Source organism: Curcuma longa, chromosome 4, assembly GCF_044706935.1.
Source record: "Curcuma longa cultivar G26 ecotype Majalengka, Jawa Barat chromosome 4, ITB_CL_G26_1.1, whole genome shotgun sequence".
Classification (NCBI taxonomy): Eukaryota; Viridiplantae; Streptophyta; class Magnoliopsida; order Zingiberales; family Zingiberaceae; genus Curcuma; species Curcuma longa.
This window is the reverse complement of record NC_133864.1, coordinates 13,268,637-13,295,261: the sequence shown is the minus strand read 5'-3', so window position 1 is coordinate 13,295,261 and position 26,625 is coordinate 13,268,637. Positions and strand designations below refer to the sequence as shown.

The 26,625-nt window shown below is 35.0% G+C and overlaps 1 protein-coding gene across 1 annotated transcript; it reads left to right on the top strand.

The window, feature by feature from the left end:
- Nucleotides 1–168: 168 nt before the first annotated feature.
- Nucleotides 169–25,904, top strand: LOC141828616 (myosin-6-like). Its single transcript, XM_074716069.1, has 39 exons — nt 169–578; nt 852–980; nt 1,256–1,399; nt 1,638–1,783; nt 1,856–2,012; nt 2,143–2,201; nt 2,308–2,467; nt 4,514–4,663; nt 4,759–4,895; nt 4,974–5,120; nt 5,243–5,344; nt 6,319–6,376; nt 6,461–6,562; nt 11,129–11,166; nt 11,263–11,389; nt 11,467–11,637; nt 11,758–11,889; nt 11,962–12,071; nt 12,154–12,214; nt 12,782–12,959; nt 13,055–13,260; nt 13,521–13,640; nt 13,945–14,043; nt 15,396–15,608; nt 15,798–15,937; nt 16,083–16,206; nt 16,295–16,333; nt 16,437–16,511; nt 16,588–16,758; nt 18,171–18,326; nt 18,454–18,642; nt 22,678–22,806; nt 22,882–22,952; nt 23,017–23,116; nt 23,184–23,240; nt 24,963–25,019; nt 25,126–25,206; nt 25,459–25,541; nt 25,631–25,904. Exons 1-39 carry the CDS (start codon nt 576–578, stop codon nt 25,740–25,742), a joined length of 4,533 nt encoding a protein of 1,510 aa, XP_074572170.1. The 5' UTR covers nt 169–575; the 3' UTR covers nt 25,743–25,904.
- Nucleotides 25,905–26,625: the final 721 nt, after the last annotated feature.

Genomic DNA, 26,625 nt, shown 5'->3' with positions numbered 1-26,625 from the left:
CTGGGCGCAGTAAAGTTTTGTTACTTGAAATTGGAGTACGCAACGCGTTCGCTGTATCGTTAGTTCATGTGAAACGAAGGCAGCCGAAGGGAGTTGAATATAAAAAAAAAGGAAAATAGAAGAAAATAAAAGGGGGACGGAGGAAGGCAACTAGTCGGCGAGAGATTTTTGGGCGGCTATCGAAGCCGGCGGCAGGAAGAGATTCTATCCTCGCTGCTGCCTCGCCTTCGATCTTCCCCTGCAGAGCGATCTCGGTAAATCGGCATTAGCTTGAGGAAGAGTAGGGTGGAGGAGGACAGCGGGGGAGGGCCAGATCTTTCTAGCTCTTAGTGCATCGTTGGTGGGAGTCGATCTCGGCCGTGTGGGCAAGTTGGAGGTGGATCCCGGTGTCGGTAGGTAAGGGGTGAGGAGGAAATCAATTTTTAAAACCAGAGGGGAAGTGGAACCCGAGGGAACATTGGATTTTGATCCAGAAATCGGGGGCGTTTTTCTAATTTGATGCTTGATAGAGTTTGACGGGAGCTCTGAGGGAGCATCGGGGAACAACGCTTGGCTTTCTGCCATAGTAGGGGATAATGGTAACGATCTTTTTGTTTTGCGACTTTTTATTGTTTAGCTCTAGCTCGACTGTTTTTGATTTTTTGCATATAGTTCGTTTTCGGACAGTAAAAGTGCCTCTAATCTGGTTTTTTTTTGTGCAACATATTTTGCTAATAATATGTGTGCAACCTATTGCATTGGTTCCAAAGCAGTGCCGTCAAAAAATTGCTCTTTTACTCGATGGTTATCTTTGCTGTGTTCTCTCCACACATGATTGAAACTACTGTTAACATGGTAAATAACCCTGGCAGGCAAGTAAGTTCAGCATAGTAGTAGGATCACAAGTCTGGGTTGAGGATCCTGATCTGGCTTGGATAGATGGAGAAGTATTGGAGGCCAAGGGAGATGAGATTAAGATCTGTTGTACTTCTGGAAAAACGGTGCGTGCTTTGTTCTCTTTGAACTTGCATTGCATATTTTTTCATGGACGAGAGTTAAGAAGTCTTGCTACATATAATGTTAGGGTCTATGTTTTTTTATCATATGGATTATGCTTCTGAAACTTTAATAGTTCAGTAGCATATTTTCTTTGTGTTGCTTAATATTTTAAACACTTTTTTCTCTTTCCTCTATCTGTTTTGGTATAGACCGCTCAAGAGTAATGAATTCTATGATTTAAATTGTGACCTGAATATGATCTCATGTTGCAATGCAGGTAACAGCCAAGATTTCTAGCGTCCACCCTAAGGATCCTGAAGCTTCACCTTGTGGAGTAGATGACATGACAAAACTTGCCTATTTGCACGAACCAGGAGTTTTGCAAAACTTGAGATCTAGATATGACATGAATGAAATTTACGTGAGTGAATATTATAGAAGTTGAAATGGTAGTTATTTACATGTGATTGGTCAAGTGACATTCTCTGTTTTGAGCAAACTGATGACTTCCTCATATTGCACAATTTGTACATAGTCATTGTGTCCTCATTGTGAAAATTTTCTCATTTTCATTTCAAAGTTGTTGCACATTGTAGGATTGTTTTTCCTATTGATCTCGAATTGCTTAGAACAGCTCATTAATGAAATTATGTTAACAGACTTATACTGGCAATATATTGATCGCTGTCAATCCCTTCCGGCGTTTGAATCACCTGTACGACAGCCACATGATGGAACAATATAAAGGAGCAGCTTTCGGTGAATTAAGTCCCCATCCTTTTGCTGTTGCGGATGCAGCTTTTCGGTAATTCCTGTTCTTTATGCTTAGTCGTGTGTGCATGGACTGTGCTTTGATCACTAGTGTCTTCTGATGCAGATTGATGAGAAATGAAGGAGTAAGCCAATCAATTTTAGTAAGTGGGGAAAGTGGTGCAGGTAAAACTGAAAGCACAAAGATGATTATGCGTTACCTTGCTTACATGGGCGGTCGAGCTGTATCAGAAGGAAGGACTGTCGAGCAACAAGTGCTCCAGGTTTATTTTCATCCCGTTGCTATTTTGGATTAGGAACCTTATGCCATTTGGTGTCACATAGTTTTTTTATTGAACTTCTCCCTTTTCATTTCTAATTCCTCTAACATTGTTTATTTATCTTTTCCTACAGTCAAATCCTGTTCTTGAAGCCTTTGGAAATGCAAAAACAGTAAGAAACAACAACTCAAGGTACAGAAAAGTGAAATTTTTAGCAGTCATAATATCCTCTTTTTTGTTCAGCTAAATTTTCTCATGCATGCTCAAATGACATTTTTTGTTATTGTTGTATCTGCAGTCGTTTTGGCAAATTTGTTGAGATTCAGTTTGATGAGAGGGGAAGGATTTCTGGAGCTGCCATCAGGACTTACCTTCTTGAAAGATCCCGAGTTTGCCAAATATCTGATCCCGAAAGGAACTATCATTGCTTTTACATGCTTTGTGCAGCACCACCAGAAGTATGCATTTTAGATATTGATCGACTGCTAATATTTTGAATATTCTCAAACCCAAGATGCTATGATTCCATTTCTTCTATTCCCTAATAATAGGAACGGTTTTGGAGGACCATGGGATAAACAGGATTAATTTTGTTTGGCATAATCATAGGCAATAGTCTAAAGTGCATGAAAAATGGTTCTGCCACCTTTCTTAGATATAGTTAATAGGAGCAACTGAATGTGTGTATATGATTTTTTGTTCCTTAATTTTGGTGGACTGTTTCCAACTTTATCCTTTTACCATATTTGTAAAAAACAAGGAACATGATAGTTTGAAACATCTGAGCCATGTTTGCAAAATCGCAATCCTGGGATCTGGAACACCGAATCAATTTTGGATCGTGCATGATCATTTTTTTGTAGTAGAATCGGTGCAGGATCGGTGGGATCAGAGCAGGATTAGTACGATCGGAACATGATCGGTAGATTTTGAGAGACCATAACTTTTGACTCGGTTGAACCACGGGATTTATAATATATCAAATCGAAATTTGTTCAGAGAACTACAGTTAGTTATTGGGTGAAACCCATAACCGCTCAATTTCAGATCCACAAAATATCGTTTAAAGTCTTTTCGAAGGCTTGGAAGATTTTTAATTTTTTATTATCTTTTAGAATATTTTATAATTTAAGTTATTTTCGTCTTTTGTAGAGTTAGGATTAGAGTTCTGAGACTATTTAATCATCTGTTTAGTTATTTTTGAGTTAGTTTTTGATCAATAATATTTTGCCGTTTCTTTTCCCCAAAACGATGGGTTTTTGGATTCTTATTGCCTGGTATTCTACTGAATCAATAGTTCTTTTGAAGATTATTATCAGTGTTCGTGTTCGAATCAAAGGTTTCAATAACTTCCGTTACGTTAATTGCTTTGTTGACCTTTAAACTGAGTCATCTTGTGAACCAAGGGAACATTCTTGATGTTGAATGTTATTATTGTTATTGTGTTAGTAGAAATTTTATACTATTTCATTTTGTGATATGAAAATATAAATATTATCGAGTGTTATTATAGAAGAATGATAGTTAACTTACTAGTTAATTTAATTTTGTACATGTAATAATGTCATCCATACTGTCGAGTATCGACGATTACATGTATATGTAAAATTATTAATCTATTTATATGCAAATGACATTTTTAGATATTTTTTAAATTTATTAATCATGTACCATAAAGTTTCAAAGGTTTTTGATGGGATCATATGATTCGATCCCGACTGTCCGATCTTGATTCTAAATCGATCCTACGTAGGATCATGATTTTGCAAACTATGCATCTGAGTGATGAATAGTAGGGGATGATCCTTTAGCATGGATAATAATTGACCACTAATTGGCAACTAATAGGGTAATCAGTGATCTCCAATTAGCCTACCTGATATGAAGAGATGCAATAATGATATATACCCTGCATCTTGAGGTTAGTTGTGTTTTTAATCTTTCAAAGTACATGAATGTATAATTATTACATGACCTGGTAATGAGCAGCATTTTACTGAGTTTGGTCACGTGTGATTTCGTCATGCAGCTGTTTAGTTTGTTCTACCGGCACTCTTTGTTTTGATTGTACCAGTATATAACTTTTACACTTGTTCAACAGAGTGATGCCTGACTCTGGTGGAGATCTTTGATCTGTTACTCATGTACTAAACAGTGCAACATTTCAATCTCTATAATAATTCTTTCTGCTGACCATATTTTTTTTTAACTCACGTGTGGCTCTTGGTTGGGTTTGATTCTTTAAAGATAATGATTGTTTTAGCTAGTCTTGTGTGTGTGTGTGTATGTTTTCTTTTCTTAAGTTTGCATCTTAAATTATATTTAGTTTGATGGGTTAATAAATGCAAATTGTGCTTCACTGTTCACAAAACATCCTTGACAATGGCATCTCTTGGATACTCGTCTATGTTCTTGGTTATCGTCTTAATTAAAAACCACAAAACTATTATGTTCGCACGAGAATTTTGCTTTAGTTCTAAAATTTTAAAAATGCTGTTATCAAGGACATTCAAAGATACAAGCTGGGAAATCCCAGAACATTTCATTATCTTAACCAATCCAACTGCTATGAGCTTGATGGGGTGAATGACTCTGAGGAGTATCTAGAAACTAAAAAGGCTATGGACATCATTGGCATCAATTCTGATGAACAGGTTTGTTTTTTTGGCTCACATGAGAGTGGCAAAAGAAAGTCCATATTTCATTTTTTCCGAACTTTATTGTTTACTATGTATACTGATTTATTCAGGATGCTATTTTCCGTGTGGTTGCTGCTATTCTTCATCTAGGAAATATTGAGTTTGTAGATGGAGGGGAAACAGATTCTTCTCAACCTAAAGATGAGAAGTCACGGTTCCATTTGAGAACTGCTGCTGAGCTATTTATGTAAAAATTGTTAAGCATTATGTTTTTAGTATGAGTTCATATTGGATCTGATTTTTTTAAGGAAATAAAATTTTTTAGGTGTGATGCAACGGCACTTGAAGATTCTTTGTGTAAGCGTGTTATTGTTACTCGGGATGAGAATATAATAAAAACCTTGGACCCAGAAGCTGCAGCTTTAAGTAGAGATGCCCTTGCAAAAATTGTTTACTCCAGACTGTTTGATTGGTATATTGCTTTATGTCACTCTGTGATTAGCTATTGCATGGTTCTTTTCATTTATTTGATCTGAGTTAACAAATATCTAAAACTTGCAGTTAAGTTATTTGAATTGAATATGCTGTATGCAGGCTTGTAAACAAGATCAACAGCTCAATTGGCCAAGACCCTAATTCAAAGTTCTTAATTGGGGTGCTAGACATATATGGCTTTGAGAGTTTTAAAACTAACAGGTACTTGACTAATATTTTTTTTGTATTTGCAATTAACATGTGAGAAAATTGATTGATAGTAGGGTAAACCAAAGTTTGAAATATCATTCCTTGTTGGGGGTTTGGTCACTCGTTGTAATGGGTGGCATCTTGTTGTGTTGACATCCGGCACGCTTCAACACATCTAATTGTGCCTAGATGAATTTAAATGTGCTTTACATCTTTGACATTCTTTTACTTTGTTTATTTATTTATATAAATTAGGCTATAACAATTGCATACCAAATAGCATTATATTATTATTTTGCTGTACTGTGTTGCTACATGGCATGCATTCACATATGGTAAAGGGTAACAAAATAAATTCAAATGACTTTTACTCATTTGATTCTCATTCACTTTGATATTTTCCTTTTAGTAAGAGTATATCCATTAGGTATGTGAATTAAAATTGATTTTTCACATTTTTTTACTTTAACATGTGCCGAGATGAATTTGCATAATTTTTATTCCTACAATCTTCTTGCATGTTTACTTTTTAGAGTAAGACTGGCAATTCGATAATCAATCCAAAAAGTATCAAAGTGTACATCATTCATCGGCACAATTGTCGATCGGGATGAGTGGCACATGAGATATTTCGCTGGTCAGTGTTGGGTTTTGATAATTTGCCAGCGGTATGCTTCAATTGCTCTGCCCGACACAAGACAAGATTTCAGATAATGGGATAAACAATGTGAAACTCCTGGTTCTTTGGATTATTTCCATCAAATCAATTTGTTAGCCAGATCCTTCAGCATTGAACCTTACTAGATCCAGCATTGGCATAGTCTTGTGCGTGAGATTACCCTAGAACCATCTGCCTTTTACAGGATTCCTCTTCAAACAAGAACTGTGTTTTGATATGACCTATTTGGCTATTTTTTCAGTAGATTTCCTATTAGTTAACATGGATATAAACTGCCAGATAGGCACTAATATTATATGTTTCACAGTTTTGAGCAGTTCTGTATCAATCTTACAAATGAAAAATTGCAGCAGCACTTCAATCAGGTTTGTACTCCAGCATGATTAAAATTTAAACCTAGTTGTCATAGGTTTTGCAGCCATCACGTTTTTTTGTTTCTTTGGTTACAGCATGTCTTTAAGATGGAGCAAGAAGAATATACTAAAGAAGAAATCAGCTGGAGTTATATTGAGTTTGTTGATAACCAGGACATACTTGACCTTATCGAAAAGGTGTGCGTTGATTACTTGTCCATACTAACTGCTATCTACAAATTATAAGTATTTATTTATGATTTTGTTTTTTCTAACCATGGTCTAAATTTTATGTTATGGTGATTCTATTAGTACCTTACTTCATGTTTGGGAAACAAAATGATAGGAAAGACACAAATGGATAAGAAACATTAAGAGCTACCCGAGTCATTTTGTAATGCTTGAACTAATGTGCCTAGGTTTACCTTTATTGTGCACACCTTTTTTTGTTTTATTAGGTTCTTACTGGTTTTCTCGCAAGTTCCAAAATCATGTTGAGATTTAACAATGCTCACAAAAGGTTATAATAGAGTCTGAGCAATAGACAGTAAACAAGAGGCTGCCAAAACCTTCAAACTCTTTAATCATGCCACTTGGACATTCGATACCTGGTTTGATGCTTAACCTCAATAGAAGAAATCTTCATTTTTAATAGATCCAGAGAGCATGGTTTAAAATTTCGACCCGTATTGGAATTTTGATTTATGATCGGAACAATACGGTTTTGGTATAATATCATGCCGATATGATTTTGATTTTTTTTAAAATATAAATATATTAATTAAAAATAAAAAATTTAACTTAAATATTAAAATAATTTAAAATACAAATAAATAAAAACATGCCAGTGAGTTTATTGATGAGGTTGAGGTCACTCTTTCACCACTTATTGTAATCAATATTATCAAAAGATCATGTGTGATCAACATCACCAGTAAGGTAGATACTCAAATCTATTGTCTCAAATATCTCTATATAGATTGAGACTGGCACAACTACGTTTTGGAATCACTTCCAACACAAACATTTATGGAAAATTTTTCAGTTTTTGCAGTAAGCAACAGATCAAACATATCGTATGCAATCGAAACAACCTCCTCACAAACAGAAAAACACAATAAAATAGACAAGAACGAGATAAGGTTGTAATAGAGAACCTCAGTATAGTTTATATGAGAGCAAAAGTATATAAAAAACACTGACACAATTTGTTGCCCAAATATCATCCATAAAATCTTTCTCATTCTCCCCTAGACGCTTCCATCAATACTGAAAGTTAAATTAAGTAAAATCTCACCTCAAGCAGTCATTGGATCATATAGCTTCAACATGTTTCTCTAGGTGAAATTCTACAGCCTCTTTCCAATATCCACCAAAAATCGAGATGACTTTTGTTTCTTTGTTTTTTAAGCAGCTAGCTAGTTTGACACCTTGGCCACAAGGCAACATGCAGAAACACGTGGTTCAATTTGGCACGCCTGCATTGTGCCATGCCTATAGAGTTCTCTTTCTTCTTTTGCCAACCATGTAGTCGCCACAAAAGCATCAAACAAATCAATCAATTAGTAATCAAAGTCCAAACCAAGTCATCATCAAATACATCTTAACCATTATCAGGGGCTAGCTCCCGAACAAGTTCCTAGAGAGGCACCATAAAATCTCCATCTTTCATATGTGCACTTGTACGACCTCCAACATAATTGTGTTAAATGTATCTCTATCATTTTTATGTGGTTTGTTGGCTACCATATTGACATTATTATCTTTTAGGTACAGTGCTGTTATTGATGACTCTTGTCACTAAGATATTCCATTTGCTTTTGCTCTTTTTTTGATGTGTGTTATTTTTCTTTATCATATAGAGTAACTATCGACCCTATCTTGTTGATAGATCTAATATTCTGAATCATCACAAAGAAACTTAAAACTCTGAATAGAGAATTTTTTGTTGTTTAGTATCTCTGATAACAAATGAATTTTGCGCTCATTGTTATACCCACTATTTACGTCCTAGATGAACCACATCTTCAATATGGATTATGCAATCTGTGATTTAATGTCACTAGTTGGGATTGAGGTTGCTCTAACCGCTTACTGAAATGAACACTCTATAAGACCATTGGTAGGATCTTGATAGGGTAGATTCTCAATCCTACCTTCTCAAACCATTCTCTTTATTTCAAAATTAGCGTACCTATATTGATGACTTCTATCTATAATGAAGTTGCATGATAGTGGAATCCTTATCTCCTCTGGTAGATGTAATACACTAAATACCTTGTGGACAGTTGAGAGCCACCTCCAATACTTATAAAATAGCAAACACATGGCACCCAGTGCCATGGCGGTGCACAAAGCAGAGACACCTAGTGCGGAAGTGGCGCAACCCAGGCTGGCTCGGAGAGAAGACACACTTAGTGGCTTGACGACGCGTAGAGCGGAGGCATCCCATGTGGAGGCGGTGCGCACCAGGTTAATGCTGAGAGCAGAGCACACAATGCCTTGATGATGTGCAGAGCGGAGACACCCAGTGCAGAGGCAGTGCACACCAGGCTGGTGCGCAGAGGGGAGGCATCTAGTGCCATGGTGGTGTGCTGAGGCGGAGCGTAGAGTGGAGGTACTCAATGCCATAGCGGCTCGAGGAGTGGAGGTACCTAGTGCGGTGGTGGTGCGCACTAGGCTGGCGCATAGAGCGGAGGCACCCAGTGCTATGACGGTGTGCAGAGCTGAAGCACCCAGTGCGGAGGCATTGACTACGGAGGCGGTGCGACCTAGTGACAATGTGGGTCTACTAGATTAATGGTTCGCTCTTGAACAACGCGTGACACTGCCGCCGCATATGACTTCTTCAAGCCACTGGCCAACAGAAAGCCATGGGTAGAGGTTATATGGAGGCCGTATATCATGCTAAAGCACTAATTCGTCACGTGACTTCTTGCAAATGACAAAACATGCACCAAGGGCAAATTGGTGTACGAAGACTGCAAGACATGTCCTTTGTGTCGGCGGGAGGATGAGACGACAAACCACATTTTCTTTAGCTGCTCGACCATTAAACCTCTATGGCTAAAGGTCCGACGATGGCTGCATATGAGCGACAGATTTTGGATAGCAGAAGCTATGTTGAACCTCTTCCAGTGCAGGTTCAGTGGGAGTAGCATGCTCAATAAAGTCTGGCATTTGGGTATTGCATGTATGATTTACTTGATTTGGTAAACTCGCAACCGATGTCAATATGAGGGTACAGTTCCTAGCATTGAGGGAAGTTTATGAAGGTCCAAACACATGTCTTTAGATTTTTGAATGCTCCCCATGTAAGATCATGACTTAGGGTCATGAAACTCTTTTGATACAATTTACCTTTATCCAAAAAAAAAAAAATAGCAAACACAAGTTCCCACAAAAAAAAAAGAGAGCAAAGAACATAGAGAGCTCAAGTCTATATAGTATGAGAGCAAAAGTATAAAGAAGTACAGACAGGTTGTTGCCTGTACGAAGTATGAAGAAACACAAACAAGATGCTGCCCACTCATTGTGTACCAAAGCTCTCACTCTCCTCCCTAGACTCTCTCAACAATGGTGGAGAAATAAACAAATCTCATCTCGGCCTATGGCCATCAAAAGTTGTTTAAAAGAAAACATCCTCCTCTTCAAGTTCTCTGGTCACGAACATCCTATATAATTGCCATCTCTTCAACAGACTTACCAAGGTACTCATTGGGCTAGGTGCCCATGCATGCTGGAAACGAAACTATGCACAATGATGTGGTCTGTGCCACGAACTGTGATCCCTTTCATTGGACCACACTCACTGCCCAATCCCACTGTATTAGGAACCAGATTCACGATCCTAACCCATGTACTTAGCAGAGTTTTAAATTCCATGCATTAAACAGTCAAAATGGCCTTAATAACTGAGGTGAGTTCCAAATAAAGGTGCTTCAGTCTACAAGCCCTAAACTTATAGTTCATTTACAAACCAGTTTTATGTTCCCAACTTCTAAAAGTGGACTAATCAGTCTGGCCCTGCGTACATTTTATAATTCAAGCTTAGTATTTTGTCTGATTTTAAAAGGCAGAAAACAGGCAAAAAAGGTTGTTCGAAGAAGAAATGTGAAGAGAAGGACCAGTGCAATTTGGAGCTCATGTCCCCACCTTTTCTTTTAATTCAAAATCTGATGGAAGACAGGAAGAAGCATGAAGGAATGGAAAGTTCTGAAAGACTAGTGGAATGTTTAATTTTGTCATTTTCTCACATTTCCCCTTCTTTCCTCTCTTTTCAAGTAGACAAAATAAAGAAAATCTCTCTCCTCTCCTTCCTTTCTTTCCTGAAAATCTTCCTTGCTTTCTCCTCTTCCCTCTAGTAGACATGCCATGCCCTATGCACAAAGAGGAGGCTTCAAAATCACGAACGAGTATGCTTATTGTGCACATAAAATTTCCCAAAAAAGGTCAAAGAGATTGGTTGTATTTTTTTTGTTGTTTATGTATTTATCTCATAAGTAATTTGCAAATATGACATATGACATTGCACGTTAACACCAATTTATATGGCCAACCATACTGTGTCAGAATGTTGGGTAGGTTGTGGACAACACATCAAATGTTACAATATGTGTTAGCAATATGAATATATAAATTGATCATTTTCCTAACAACTCGAGCTTTTGGGATAAGTGGTTAGCTAATCAATATCGATACACATCATCCACATAATATTTTGTTTAGGTTCTTAATTTTCTTTTTTGGTTTTTTGTCTATCAGAAACCTGGTGGAATCATTGCTCTCCTAGATGAGGCTTGGTAAATTGCTGGCATCTAACACTAAATGTCTTTGTTTTTTATGAATTGGTTGAAAGGATGTTTAAGTTATTTCTTTTCTTCTTGTTCTTTGTGCAGCATGTTGCCAAGATCAACACATGAAACCTTTGCTCAGAAGCTCTACCAGGCTTTTAAAAATCACAACCGCTTTAGCAAGCCCAAATTATCTCGGTCTGACTTTACCATTTGTCACTATGCTGGTGAAGTGAGTACCTTTATTCATGTCCAATAGTGATTTCCTGTAAATCATATTATGATCTAAGTAGGGTATCCCTCATATAGGTTACATATCAGACGGAGTTATTCTTAGACAAGAACAAGGACTACGTGGTTGCTGAGCATCAGGCTCTTTTAAGTGCCTCTAAATGTTCTTTTGTTTCAAGTTTATTTCCGCCACTTTCTGATGATGCATCAAAATCTTCAAAATTCTCATCGATAGGCTCGAGATTTAAGGTAAACTGGTGTGGGTGTGTGTGTATATATATATATATATATATATATAAGGTTCAACAACTGCAATGACTATTCTATCAATTTGTCATTTTATAAATGTGATCTCCTATGACTACGCAGCAACAACTGCAATCTCTCCTAGAAACTCTAAGTGCCACTGAACCACATTACATTCGCTGCGTTAAACCCAACAATCTCTTGAAACCGACAATATTTGAGAATCAAAATGTTCTTCAGCAGCTCCGTTGTGGGGTAAGATTTTCAATTAGCTGTTCTAGTAGAAAGAGTCAGTTGTGCCTGATGTTACATCATTTCTTTGTTTAGGGAGTGATGGAGGCTATTAGAATAAGTTGTGCTGGATATCCGACTAGACGGTCATTTTGTGAATTTATTGACCGTTTTGGCATTCTTTCACCAGAGGTTTTGGATGGAAGGTATTGTATATCTGAGTGCTATTTTATGGGAAGATATTGATATTTGTTTAATCTCACTCTTCCGTTATTCTTTGCCTAGCAGTTGTGATGAGTTGACTGCCGCAAAGAGGTTGTTAGAGAAGACAGGTCTCAAAGCTTACCAGGTGATATTTACTAAAGAAAATTATCTGCAATACTCAAGTACTTTTCTTTTTTATGTTTGCTCAAGTATCTTATCTAAGTACCTTTTTTCTGAAAAGTGTTTGTTTATTTTCTTTTATTTTGAACCTATCAGGACTGGGCTCCTGTGTTGCAAGAACTTTGGATCTTTCTTCCTTACCCGTTGCTTCCCTTTTCATTCTATTGGCACTGAGTACTTACACTTGTATTATAACAGCTGGATATTCTTCTAAACAACTTTGATTAGAACTTGATAAGACTGGGTAAAATGTTGTGGTATACCTAAATTTTTGCTAGTCCTCCAAATTGGATTAAATTGATCTGATGAGTTGTCATGCATATTCTCATGTTTTATGTTCAGCCTCCATAATTTGAGATTTCATATTGCATTCAGAATAGTTGATCATCAAAATTTGCAAATAAATTCCTTGTTTGGGGGGATTAAAATTATGATTATGGTGAAAATCCTGGTCCTATCGGGAGTTGATATGTTTAAGCAAGCTAGTTCCATTGCTGATGATTCATCTAACTTCTAAATTTGAACTGTTTAGATTGGAAAGTCGAAGGTGTTTCTTCGGGCTGGTCAAATGGCTGAACTTGATGCTCGTAGGAATGAAGTACTGGGAAGATCTGCTGGCACAATCCAAAGAAAAGTTCGGTCATACCTGGCCCGTAAAAATTTCATTGTGCTTAAGAATTCGGTCAGACAGATTCAGACCATATGCAGAGGTATCTACTAAAAATTGGTTCTCACCAATGATTTCTGCTACATAATCTTTCAATCTTTTAGCTGATGTAAGCCACTGTTCTCATGTTCTTTGAAGGTGAACTTGCAAGACAGATTTATGAAAATATGCGGAGACAAGCTGCTGCACTTAATATTCAGACAATTTTCCGGATGCATCTTGCAAGGATTGCTTACAAAATGTTACTATCTTCGGTTGTTACCATCCAAACTGGTTTAAGGGGAATGGTTGCTCGTGAGGAACTTCATTTCAGGCGGCAGACAAGAGCTGCTATTATCATTCAGGTACGTTAAGGATTGCTTCTTAGGCATTAACATATCACACATCTAGTTTGTGTGCACTGACTAGCAATAATGAAATAAAAAAACTTTAAAGAGTTCAAATATATCTTGAAGCTTTCTTGCACTAAATTTGACTTTTGCTGGTTAACTCTCAATACCTAGCGAATAGTAATGGTCAGGTTAATCTATCTTTTTTCTCTAGCATTTTTGTTAGCTTGAGAATAATAAACTGGTTAATCCTCAAGCCCAACAATTTTTTTCAGAGTCATTGCCGTAAATACTTGGCTTGCTCGGATTACTCAAGGATGAAGAAAGCTGTTATCACTAGTCAATGTGCTTGGAGAGGGAAGGTTGCAAGAAGAGAGTTGCGGAAGCTTAAAATGGTAACTAATTTTATTCCTTTAAACTGTTTTGCAGATTATTACTGAGTTACATGGGTTTAACTTAGTGTATAAATTGTTGTCAAGGACATGGCAACACTATGTTTTATTAAATCTAAGCTACTTTGCTATGGAGTTTCAATTATTATGATAGATGACAGTTTATAATTTTTTAATCGATACCCTATTTGGGTCATTATATTTAAAAAAATTAAATTATAAACTGCTGAGCAATCTTATGTATCTGTTGTTTATGCCATATGTCTTAGTATCAAATGCAGCACTATATCTGTTCTGTCCTTTCCAGGCGGCTAGAGAAACTGGTGCCCTTCAAGCTGCCAAGAATAAGTTGGAAAAGCAAGTTGAAGAACTTACATGGCGCCTGCAATTGGAAAAGCGCATGAGAGTAAAGATCATCACTGCTCCCTTTTACTTGACTCTATTAGAAACCATATTTTCTATATGGTTGTCCAAACAAAAAGGATCCTTTTTTTGATAGTGCGTTGCTATTTAAAATGGCCTAATTGGCTATATGCTGCACACCAAATTTTTTTAAAATTTTTTTTTAAAAAGTATTTCTCCTATACTCATGATTTTGGAAGAAAATAGATTTCATCTGTCATGCCTATTGGTATTTAGGGTAGAAACTACCCAAAAAGGATCTCAATTTCCACCAGAAATAAAAGAAGGGTATGCTTGATGATGTTTTATAGCATTTGACTAGTTTTGGGGTAAATGCATTTCTTAAATGGCACGTTTGAAGCCCATTTTCTCAAAGCAGTGACCTATATTGAAAATCATTTCGTGTGCAACTAGAAGTCTTCACATAAATAGTCGATTATGACCAATGTTTATGAGTTCAGTTCCTATCCATTGATCTATTGAAACTTAAATCATCGTAAAAAGGTCTTCAACTTATTGTTAAGAGTGGGTACTGGTTAGCTGCTCCAATCTGATTTTTGGGGATCAATAAAGAGAAACACAAACAATTTCTTGGAAAAATTGACCCAATGAGGTTAAATTTGTTGTTTGGTGCAGTTGAAACTAAATAGTTTTAAAATCACATATTGCATTTCTAAGCTTGTTGGTCAATGCAATTGAAGCTAAATTGATCTTATTGGTACATTTTGAGGACTAAATTTTTCTCTGAAAATCAAATAAGAATTTCTGTGCTCTGTTTTACATGGAAAATCAATTTCTAATTTCTTAGAAAATTCAAGCATAGAATTGGTCAGGTGGAGTTTTGAATTCTACCTGAATAAATCATCATTTTTCTAATAGAATTTTGCTATTGTTTTGTTTATATGCAAAATTTATTTTTATTTTAGATTTTTAAATTAGAGGTTTTAATTGGCGGATGTAATTAAACTCGTGTAAATTTCTAAATTAGACTTGAGTCTGTTTTATTGGGTGGTAATGTCAAACTCATGTGCAACCATAGTATTGTGTAATCCTATGATCTAAATTGATCTGTACAAGTCAACTTGTGTTTTGACTCAGTTTTGGGTATTGGGTAAGACTCACATGTCACAGAAGATATGGTCCTGCCTGTCTCAAGCTGATTTTACTGAACAAGGGGAAAGGAAAACCACAAAAATTCCCCCATATCTTAGTTTGTTCAGTTTCTTACTAATTGCTTATCTCTTATACTGCTGTGGGATATCAATTCTTAATATGGATAGTTGTTGAATTCCTGTACTTCTTTTGCATTAGCTTTATCTCACACATGTGAAATAGTTAACAATTTATTTTTTGTAGGCTGATCTTGAGGAAGCTAAGACCCAGGAGAATGTGAAATTGCAAGCTGCTTTGCAAGAGATGCAACAACAATGCAAGGAGACTAAGTCTTTGTTGATTAAGGAACGTGAGGCTGCCAAAAAAGCTGCTGAAGTAGCTCCTATTATTAAAGAGGTTCCTGTTGTCGACACAGTTCAGATGGATAAGCTTAGGGATGAGAATGAGAAGCTTAAGGTGAGATTGACATTAATGGTTTATTTTGCTTCTCTACTATCCCTATTGACTACCTAGATCTGTATCTTCAATGCAATTGTCTTCTCAATTTTCCTTTTTTTTTTTTCAAATTCACTTCCTTTTCATCTTTCATATTTTGTCACTATCAATACATCATACAAGGCATTCTTCATATCCATATTTTTGTAGGCTTTGCTGAGCTCTTTGGAAACAAAGATTGATGAAACTGAGAAGAAGTTTGAAGAGACAAGTAGAATCAGTGAGGAAAGGCTGAAGAAGGCCATGGATGCTGAGACTAAGATAATTCAGTTGAACAATTCAGTGCAGAGGTTTTTATAATTTACCTCTGCTTTCTACTATACATTTACCCTTTCGCATCTTTTTGCAAACAATATTGTCACACTGATATATATTACGTCTCATTTTCTGGTTTTGTTTCTCAAATTCATTTGGTGCCTGTCAATTTGGTGACAGATTTAAAGAGAAACTTTCTAACATGGAATCTGAGAACCAGATTCTGCGGCAGCAGACATTATTGCATTCCCCTGTGAAACGCATGTCTGAGCATTTATCAATTCCATCAACTCCTACCAAACATGTAGTAATTTTGATGTAATTATGGTCTGTTTCTTACATTTTTTTTCTTTTCATTTGTTCCTTATACTCTTATTTGTCTTTCATGACAGAATTTGGAGAATGGGAATCATCATGTTGAAGATCCTAAGGTAAAGGATGTTTCTTATATATATATATTTTTAATGATCTCATGTGTGTTCAGACTGAGATGTAATTAATGACTAGCATCCCTAAACTTAATCTATCCCTTAGAGTGCCCCACCAGCTATCAAGGACCGTGCAAATGCTGATGCTAAGCTGAACAAATTTAATGCTGAGAGACAGCTTGTGAGTGTCACATGTTCCTTAAAGCTAAGCTATCACTGCCTCCTCACTCTTTATGATGATCAATCTTTCTTCCCAGGAGAGTGTTGATGCCCTAATCAGTTGCGTCAGCAGAAATATTGGGTTTAGTCAGGGAAAGCCAGTAGCTGCATTAACTATGTATAAATGTCTTCTTCACTGGAAATCCTTTGAAGCTGAAAGGACAAGTGTTTTTGATCGTCTCATCCAGATGATTGGGTCTGCGATTGAGGTAATCTACCATTGCTGTTAAAATAATGATAATAATTAAAAAAAATCAAATAGCTATTAATATTACAGGTTTCCCATATAAAGGAAAATGAAAATGATTATGCTGTAAAGACTTGATTGATCTATAGTATGCATTACCATTACTCATAAGAAAATAATGTAAATTCAGCATCCTACTTACTATGTTTGGAAAAATAGATCAATTAGTTCAGTGTTTTGTTGTGCTCTAGCTAGATGCGTCTAATTTTACCATTATCCTCTTGTTCTGGTTTGGTTACACCGGCATTTTCATTTTTTTTTTCAATTCGCCAAGTTTTTCAGCTGAATATCACAAATCTGAAAAACTATTTGAAACACCCTTAGACCAATGTCAGTCCAGCTTGGCATGCAGGCCGAGCCACTGCCACTCAACTCTGACCTGTTTTCCAAGCTAGGCTCTGCACAACGTGATCCAACTTTTGGCAAGCCATGCTGGGTTATGGGTGACATGACCCATTTGCACCTCTACAAGAAGTCATAACCTCTGCGGAATTCCAAAGGAATTGGGGAGGAAGGAAGTAGTTGCTCGCAGAGGGAGGAACTCTTCATATACCACTTTTGTTACTCTGCGGAATGACATTCTGAGATACTAAGGAATGAGAACGCTCTGTTGGTCAACTTTGTCGCATGTGGAGGAAGGAATCACATTCTGGAGTTGCTGAGGAATGAGAACTCTCTGTCCCTGGCTTAATTGCTCATGGAGAAGGAATCACCTTTCGGAATCAATCGGGAGACATATTGTGTCTTCAGAAGTTTTCTCGTGTCGGTTAGCCAGCGAAATCGAAAATTTTGATTGAGCTATCTGGCAGTGGATGGTTTTTTAATCCTTGTACATAAGTACTAATTACCTTGCCCAGCTGAAACCCATATCCTTTAGTGGATCATGTACTACATCTGACTTCAATTTCTTTCACTGTAATGTGCCTGGAGACTAATCTTATACTCTTATAATTAGTCACCAATATGAAGTATAGAGAGTCAAACTACTTCATAACCTGACGTCAGTGGGCAAGTTACCTCTTTGATATTCTGCCTTTTTATTTGATACCAATTATATTACCATCTCATATATGTTATCACTTGTTCTTGATATTTTTGTGCCATTTGCTCTTGAGATCAACGCATTGATTTCTTAATTTTCTAGATGTGAACACTTTTCTCACTCTTAAAACACTTAAAACATACAGAATGTGTTTAGATATTCGGGAATTTGGTCATTTTCATGAAAAAGGTGAACTTTATTTGGCTTGAATATGTGATTTTTTATCTAATGACATTCTATTTGCATGAAATCTTATTATGTTTGTTTTAACTGTTGGTTGTTGTTCATTAGTTTGTATGTGTTATGCCAACTTAGTAGAATCTGTCTTGCAGAATGAAGAGTCTAATGATCATCTTGCTTATTGGCTATCAAATGCTTCGAGTTTATTGTTCTTGCTGCAAAAAAGCATTAAGCCTCCTGGTGCAGCTGGAGCTAATCCACATCAAAAACCTCCTGCTCCCACGTCATTATTTGGGAGAATGACTCAAGTATGTCATAACAGCTGTGTTTACTGATGCTCTGTTATTATGTGACTGTTTTGGATGTCTAGATTGTTCTTAATCTTTTGGGTAGTTTGTTGGAAAAGAACTAACTGTCTACATTATTCATCACCAGTCATTTCGTTCTTCGGCATCTTTTACTAACATTGCTGTGGATGGCCTGGATGTTGTGCGCCAAGTTGAAGCAAAATACCCTGCCTTGCTTTTCAAGCAACAGCTAACAGCTTTTGTGGAGAAGATGTATGGAATGATTCGAGACAATGTGAAAAAGGACTTATCTTCTTTGCTTTCATTGTGTATACAGGTACTATGCATCTGTTATATGTAGTGTATATTCTAATTTCCCAGAAGTTAAGTTCCTAATGTAGCAACTGTATGTTTAGTTTTGCAGGAACAGCTATTGCCTCCTGACTTTTAACAGAATGGCTGTTCTTATGCTTGGTTGCACATTGAACCTAAAATACCACTTCTTTTAGATTTGTTATCCCACTTAATCCTTCTTAGCTTTCTAACATCAAATGTAGGAATACTTATTCTAATATGTTAAAATTGTTGTTTTTCATAGACCAAATTAACGAATAATTACTTCCATTTTTGCCTATTCCATTTTGACCTAAGGATAGCTATTCTATTTCTTGTTTCTAGGAACAAATGTAGTGCATATAGATGAAATTAGGTAGAACCATATCTTGAGTGGCTATAGTTATAGCCTTTAACATTACTACAACAACAATAACAACCAAGCCTTATACCACTAGATGGAGTCGGCTATATGGATCCTTCTACGCCATTGAATTTTATCCCCTACTATATCATCATTTATATTTAAATAAATTTTATCTCGTTTTATTTTTGCTAACTAAGCCTTTTTTTATCTTCCTATTCCTCGTTTGATGTGCTTATTTGTTATAGTTTCACTTTGTCTAATTGGAGCATCTATTAGTTGTCTATGTACATGTCCGTATCATCTTAAACGTGTCTCTCGGGGTTTTTCCTCAATAGGTGCAATCCCGACTTTCTTTCTAATATTTTCATTTTTTATCTTGTCCATCCTTATATGTCCGCACATCCACCTTAACATTCTCATCTCTACAACTCTCATCTTCTGCTCATGTGCTTGAGTTATAGTCCAACATTCAGTTCCATACAATATAGTAGGTTTAACGATCATTTTGTAAAACTTTTATTTAAGCTTTAGATGTATTTTACGACCACAAAGAATACCTGATGCTCTCCTTCATTTTAACCATCTTATTTGTATTCTACATAAGATATCTTTCTCAATCCCTTCATCATTTTACAAAAATGATCCTAAATATTTAAAACTGTCAGTTACAGACAACTTTTCATCTCTTATCTTAATAATTATCTTATTACGTTTAGTATTGCTAAATTTAAATTTCATATATTTTTCACTTCTACGTTTTTTTGTCAAGATTCGAGTTTAGCATATACTCCTTCACATGTCTCATTTATCAAAATAATATATTTGCTACAAACAACATGTATCGCGGTACTATATCTTGGATGTGTCCAGCGAGTTCATCCATGATTAGTGTATATAGAGATTTAAAGTTAATCCTCAATGTAACTTTATCTTTATGGGAAACGTTTTGATTAATCTGCCTAAAATCTTCACTCTTGTCATTACGTCCTTATACATATCCTTAATTAGTTCAATATATACTATGCTAACTCTTGTCTTTATTGAAAATTTTCATATACTTTTTTTTGGAATTCTATCATAAACTTTTTCTAGATCAACGAATACCATGTGTAAGTCTTGCTTCTGTTCCCGATACTTTTCAATTAGTTGCCTGAGAATATATATAATTTCTATTGTCAATCTTCCAGGCATAAATCTAAATTAATTTTCTATCATTGTTGTCTCATTCTTTAGCCTTTTTCTATTATTCTTTCTCAAAGTTTCATGGTATGACTTATTAGTTTAATACCTTTATAGTTTGCATAATTTTGTATGTCTCCTTTATTCTTATATAAGGGAATTAAAGTATTTATCCTCCACTGGTAAGATATTTTTTTAATTTTCAATATGACGTTGAATAATTTTGTAAGTCATTCAATACCTTGTTTCTCAAAACACTTACATATCTTTATCAGAATATCATCTGGTCCAATTGTTTTTTCATTTTACATCCCATTTAAAGCTTGCTCTACTTCTGAATTTTGAATTTTACTATAAAAATTTTAATTTATATACTCATGTGACCTACTTAAATTATCTAAGTTATGTTGGTCATCTAAACCTTCATTAAAAAGTTGATGAAAATATTTCTTTCATTACTTTTTTATTTCTTCATCATTTATTAGTATCCTATTGCATTCATTTTTAAAACATCTTATTAGATAAAATCTCCTGTCTTCCTCACTCTCGCTTTAGCTATTCTATAAATGTCTCTTTTTTCTTCTTTTATATCTAATTTTTAATATAAGTGTTCAAAAGTTTCATTCTTAATTTCATTCACTGCTTTCTTGACCTCTTTCTTGGCTATTGTATATTTTTTAAAGTTTTCCACATTCTTACAAGTATATAATTTTTTTACTTTCTCCTGTACTTACATTCTACCATCAAAATTTTTTATTTGGTAGTGTACGTCCCTTTGACTCACTGAGTACATTATTGGCTACTATTTTCAACTTTGATATCATCTTATCCTATGCCATATTTGAGTTGCCATATATTTCTTCTAATACTTGTATTTCTAGTTTCTCCTTAAATATGTTTTGCTTCCCATCCTTTAACTTCCACCACTTAATTTTATGAGTCATGCATATTTTCATTCTATTAATACTATGCTTGAGGCGTTTATTCAACACTAATTTATGTTGGATAGTTAAATTTTCTCCAGGGATGACCTTATAATATTTACAAATCTTTCTATCATTTTTACTAATAATAAAAAAGTCAATTTGCGATTTATTATTATCACTTTTGAACGTGATCAAATGTTCTTTTCTTTTCTTAAAAAAATTATTAGTTAGTATAAGCTCATATGTTATCGCAAAATTTAATATAATTTTCTTTTCTTTATTTTTTATTTCATCCATAACCCCCTTGCATCCTATCATATTCCTCATTTTTCACTCTTATATGCCCATTTAGATCTCTTCCTATTAAAATCATTTTGGTTGATGGAATATTTTGTAATACCTCATCTAGGTTGTCCCAAAATATAAATTTGGTGTGTTCATCTAATTTTACTTTAGGTGCATACATGCTAATTACATTAGTTTCTTTCGCCATTACTAGCTTGAAAGCTATAATCCTATTCCCTTTCTAACTACTCCTACTACTTTATCCTATAGCGAATTATCAACAACAATATTTACTCCATTTCTTGTTTTACTCCTTTATATGCACCCTAATTAAAAATTCAAATTCTCTATCATCTTTGCCTTCTTATCTATTCATTTTGTCTCTTATACACACAAAATATTAATTCTTCTTTTAATTATCGTATCTACTACTTCCATTATTTTACTAATGAGCATCCCTAGATTTTATGTTCCAAATCTTTGACAATTAATTTTTTTATAATATTGCTCTTACTCAACTTATGATGCGAGAACTCTTGCATATTTAACACACTCAGGTTTTCATGTAGATGCAACAATCCTTGCCAAGATATTATAGTTGGGCAACGCGTTCCGTATGGGGAACATCATAGTATTAGCACAATAGTTTGATGAATTCATTCATTGAAAATTTGCTTGAAAGTTGCTGGCTAACAATCTAACGCGCAACCCTCATCCTTTTTCAATCGGGCTTGGGATTGACTTTGGCGGGTTTAGCCTCTAACATTTACTACAGTAAGAAAACCCACACTATAACAGTCATTTAGAAATGCTGTGGCCGTTGATGTCAGAATAGTTATTGATGGCCAGCAGAATTTTCAATTGCTTAAATACTACAAAAGTGGCGAAATCAATTTATGAACCATCTAATCCATTCTATCAAACAAACTAAACCAAACTAATAAATACATATTCCTATTGTATTTTAGGTCTTTTGCATCCCATGGGTATAATTATTTTTTCCCTATAAATTCCATTCCATGAACAAATACACCATACATGTTTTGACGTTTCATAGGGTTTCATTATCACTAGAATTTAAATATTTTTGTCAATTTCATTGTTGAAATTATTATGTTTCTGGTATATTATAACTAAGTTCTGCCTGTCATTTGTGTTGGATCTTAAGGTGCCCTAGGTTTTGCTAATAAGCTGTACCCTAGTGAAGGTTACTAATTTTTTTTATTAATCCTCTGCATCTATTGATTGAATCATTGATGATATTTTTTGATTTTGCAATTAGGCTCCAAGAACAAGGGTAATTATGCTGCGTGGCTCTGGGCGTTCATTTGGAAACCAAGGGCAAAGTAATCACTGGAAGACCATTGTTGAGAGCTTGGATGACCTTCTTAAGATGTTGCAAGAGAATTGTGTAAACCATCTGATCTGATGTGGAACTAACTGTTAAATCCTGTTTGAAACTTAAGGCTGACCTAGTTCTTTTCAGGTGCCTTCCATTCTCATTCAGAAGATGAATATGCAAACTTTCTCATACATAAATGTACAATTATTTAACAGGTAAACTAATTGTAGTTAAATCAATTTTACTATAAACACATAAGTAACTGCTTTCTTGTGCCAGTTTGCTTCTTCGCCGTGAATGTTGTTCCTTCGGCAATGGAGAGTATGTTAAATCTGGTTTAGCTGAGTTGGAATTGTGGTGTGCAAAAGCAAAATTTGAGGTAATATATATAATATGAGTTATCTTCTGTATTCTGATGATCCAGTCTGAACTTTTGCTTATTGCAGTATGCTGGATCATCCTGGGATGAGCTTAAGCACATAAGACAGGCTGTTGGTTTCTTGGTATGTAGTTTCTTGTATCATCTTGTGCACTATTACGTATAATGTTATTATGACTATTTCCAACGAACTATTACGAGAGTGTTTATGTTTTGGTTCTGAATTCAAATGTTGATTATGTAATCTTGGTTTCAAACTGAGCATAGTTTCTATTAAAAACAAAATATAACCTCTTGTATCAACATAAGTACCAATACTTGTTAGGTAAATTATCTTTTACTTAATCAACTATTTTGGGTAAGAAACATTGCTCCTGTGAAAGGACTGTGATACTGTAGTAGATAGAGGCAATGATGTAGTGGATGTCATGGTTTGCTTCTTCTAGTTTTGAACGTACAATTTGGCCTATTTTTTCATTTTATAATTCCATATCTAGCATATAAATTTTCCCCAGTTTATTTAATTATATTGTTCATGTCCTTAGTTAACTACGGGTTTACCCTATATACGATGTGATACTTAAATGTGATTTTTAGTGCTTTGTCAGTGTTGGCCAGTGTAGGTCTTTGAAGTTTTGTGTTCTTGAAATCATGAAAACATACCAACTCATGTCCTTTGTAGCTGTATATAATGGAATAATCTGCATCTAAACTGCAAAGTTGAGCTAAAGTAGGAAGACTATCGATTCAGTATGATAAAAGCTTCTGGATATTTATTAGTGACATAGAGATGACTTCATATATAATCTCAGAAGTTTCTCACTATATTCCATCCAAAAGTCTACTGATTATTGCATGATTTTGCTGCATCTTTCTGAAGTTGTCATTCATTTTCCATTAGCATAATAATGCTGTAAGTTTGCTAGCAAATTTGTTAAGGTAAAGGTAGCTTATTGTAGAGTTTCTCGGGTCACATTGATTGAACTCTGCGTGATCCAAATTCCAGTTTGATAAATAATAAACCTCAAGAGTGGCTCTTGATCAATTATTGGTAGAAGCCCAGTTGATGATATTGCATGTATGTTCACTGATAAAATCCATATGTCAACTCTACTTTAAGTACAATTAGCTAAAATTCACAAGTCAGATCATAATTGAAAAGTTAGTGTATGCAAATGAAATAATGATAAAAAATTGGGTGCTGCAATTGCAACAACAAAATTTTATGTTGTGTTTGCTAATTAACTTGGTACTTCAATAGGATTGAAGCTTCTGATATATATCTACTAGTCATAATGTGCTCATGCTTGGGTAGCTAATCACAATGTCATCTTGTTTTTCTTGATTTTATCCTTGCTCGCACTATTGTTATGCTGCATTTGCCTTCTCCAGGACGTTTCTTTTGATTTGACTATCATAAGAGGCATATAAACTTGTTGGGATCACAAGTGCCTTTAACACCCTTGGATGGGGTTAAGACCATTCTGATGCATGGTCAGAATATCAAATCCAAGTTAGGTGTCTCTAGAATGCAGAATGACCTCCACTTGTGAGAAATTTGCAGCCCTTTGTTGTCCCAGCTGTCACCATGCTAATATCATCCAAAAACTATAAAATACGGTTTCATTTGATATTTGGGCCATTGAAGGCCCTGCTAGGCCCAATATGGTGCAAAAGTGAACTTTTGTATCTTTCTTGTTGAGATGAAATCATTCTGAAGCATGACTTGTAGAAATTCCAATTGAAAGCAACAAGGGCCGTGAGAGTCTAAGACTAGTTCTTTAATATTGCTGGAGAAGAGCAAAACCATTATCATTCTCATGTTTGAGTTTTATATCATATTCAGGTCATATTCCAGAAGTCTAGGATTTCCTACGACGAGATAGTGCACGATCTGTGTCCGGTAAGAGCAAAGGAATTTTTTTCAATGTGGTAATGTTCTTTTAGTTGTCGCAGTGGGAATGATTTTGTATCATGCTATGGCTAAGGTAATTTCTTTCCTTGTATAGGTTCTTAGTGTGCAGCAACTTTATAGAATATGTAAACAGTACTGGGATGACAAATACGACACAAAGAGTGTCTCTTCAGAGGTATTCAGTTATCAGTAACTCTTTCCTTTAAAGTGCCTCTTGTTTTATACTGGACATCATTTACTTTCAGACTAGGTTCTCAATCTAGTGTAATTTAGACAAAACTGTTTTTTGATCTTTTTTCCAAAAATGGAAAAAAACTATTGAATGAAACTAATTTCTGCTGTCAGAGTATTTTTTTTTATTGAAAGTTAGATCTTTAGTTACTGTAAATAGTGGCTCTTGAATGTTTAATCTGATGCAATTTTGAAGGTTCTTTCAAACATGCGGGTGCTCATGACAGAAGATTCTAACAGTGCAGAAAGCAGTTCCTACTTGTTAGAGGACAACTCTAGGTAAAAGAAGTCTTCTTTAAATAAGTTCCTGAACCTAATACTTACATATTTCATAGTAACTCGACATCCTTTATGTATATTGGATGCAGCATTCCCTTCTCAATCGATGACTTGTCGACTTCTTTACATGCAAAGGATTTCTCAGAGGTCAGACTAGCTGAGGAACTCCTCCAAAACCCAGCCTTCCATTTTTTAGAGTGAGGCTTTAGGGTTTTTATCATGCCTTTCCATTGGTTGATATTCATTGATCTTGAATACTGTAAATCCATTCTTTGTCATTATTTATCTCCATTCTCCCGTCAGATTGTAAAAAAGAAGCTTCAGTTTTATAGTTGTTTAGGGTCGTCATAGTTTGTTGTTTTATAGTCGACATTCTTTGGTTCTAGTTTGATTATTGGTCCAGTTAACAGAATGGAAGAGCTGGAAGAGGGGAATGCCATAATAATACTCTCTCTATACGATATTGTTGTATAGCTACATGCTTCGGAAAAAATGTTTAAGTCGATCTTTGTTGTAGTAACATGAATTGCCTTGTAAGCTAAATTGAGATGATGGAGGTTCCAATGGTCTTCAATAGGAAGAGAGTTTTCCTGATTTGAGAAGAATATTTGTGTGATAAATGTTAAGTAGAAACAAAGAAATGTTTTGTATATTTAATGAAATTAGTTTGAGGATGTGTTAAGATTGTCTAAAAATGTCTCAAATTTATATTTAAAATAGACAATTCGCTTTTTGCTTATTTTTAATTTTGCACCATTTCAAAATTTTGAATCTATATTTTGGTGTAAATCTTGTTTGTATTTAATGCTTATTCAAGTTAACTCTATTTATGTCATAGTATTCTTTTAATTCTTAGGAGTCGTATCAAAAATGAACAAAAATAAAAATAAAAAGAGGAATAGACAACTTTGGATAATTATAGAATGTTGATCGTGATGTGTCATTTGTGTTTTTTTATTTATCTTTTTATTGTGTCAAATTGATTGCTTTTAAAATTAATTGAAATAGTTATAAAGTATTTAGAAGATAAATGAAAAAATCAAGAGTTTAAATTTTAATAAAGTATATATATATATACTTATTA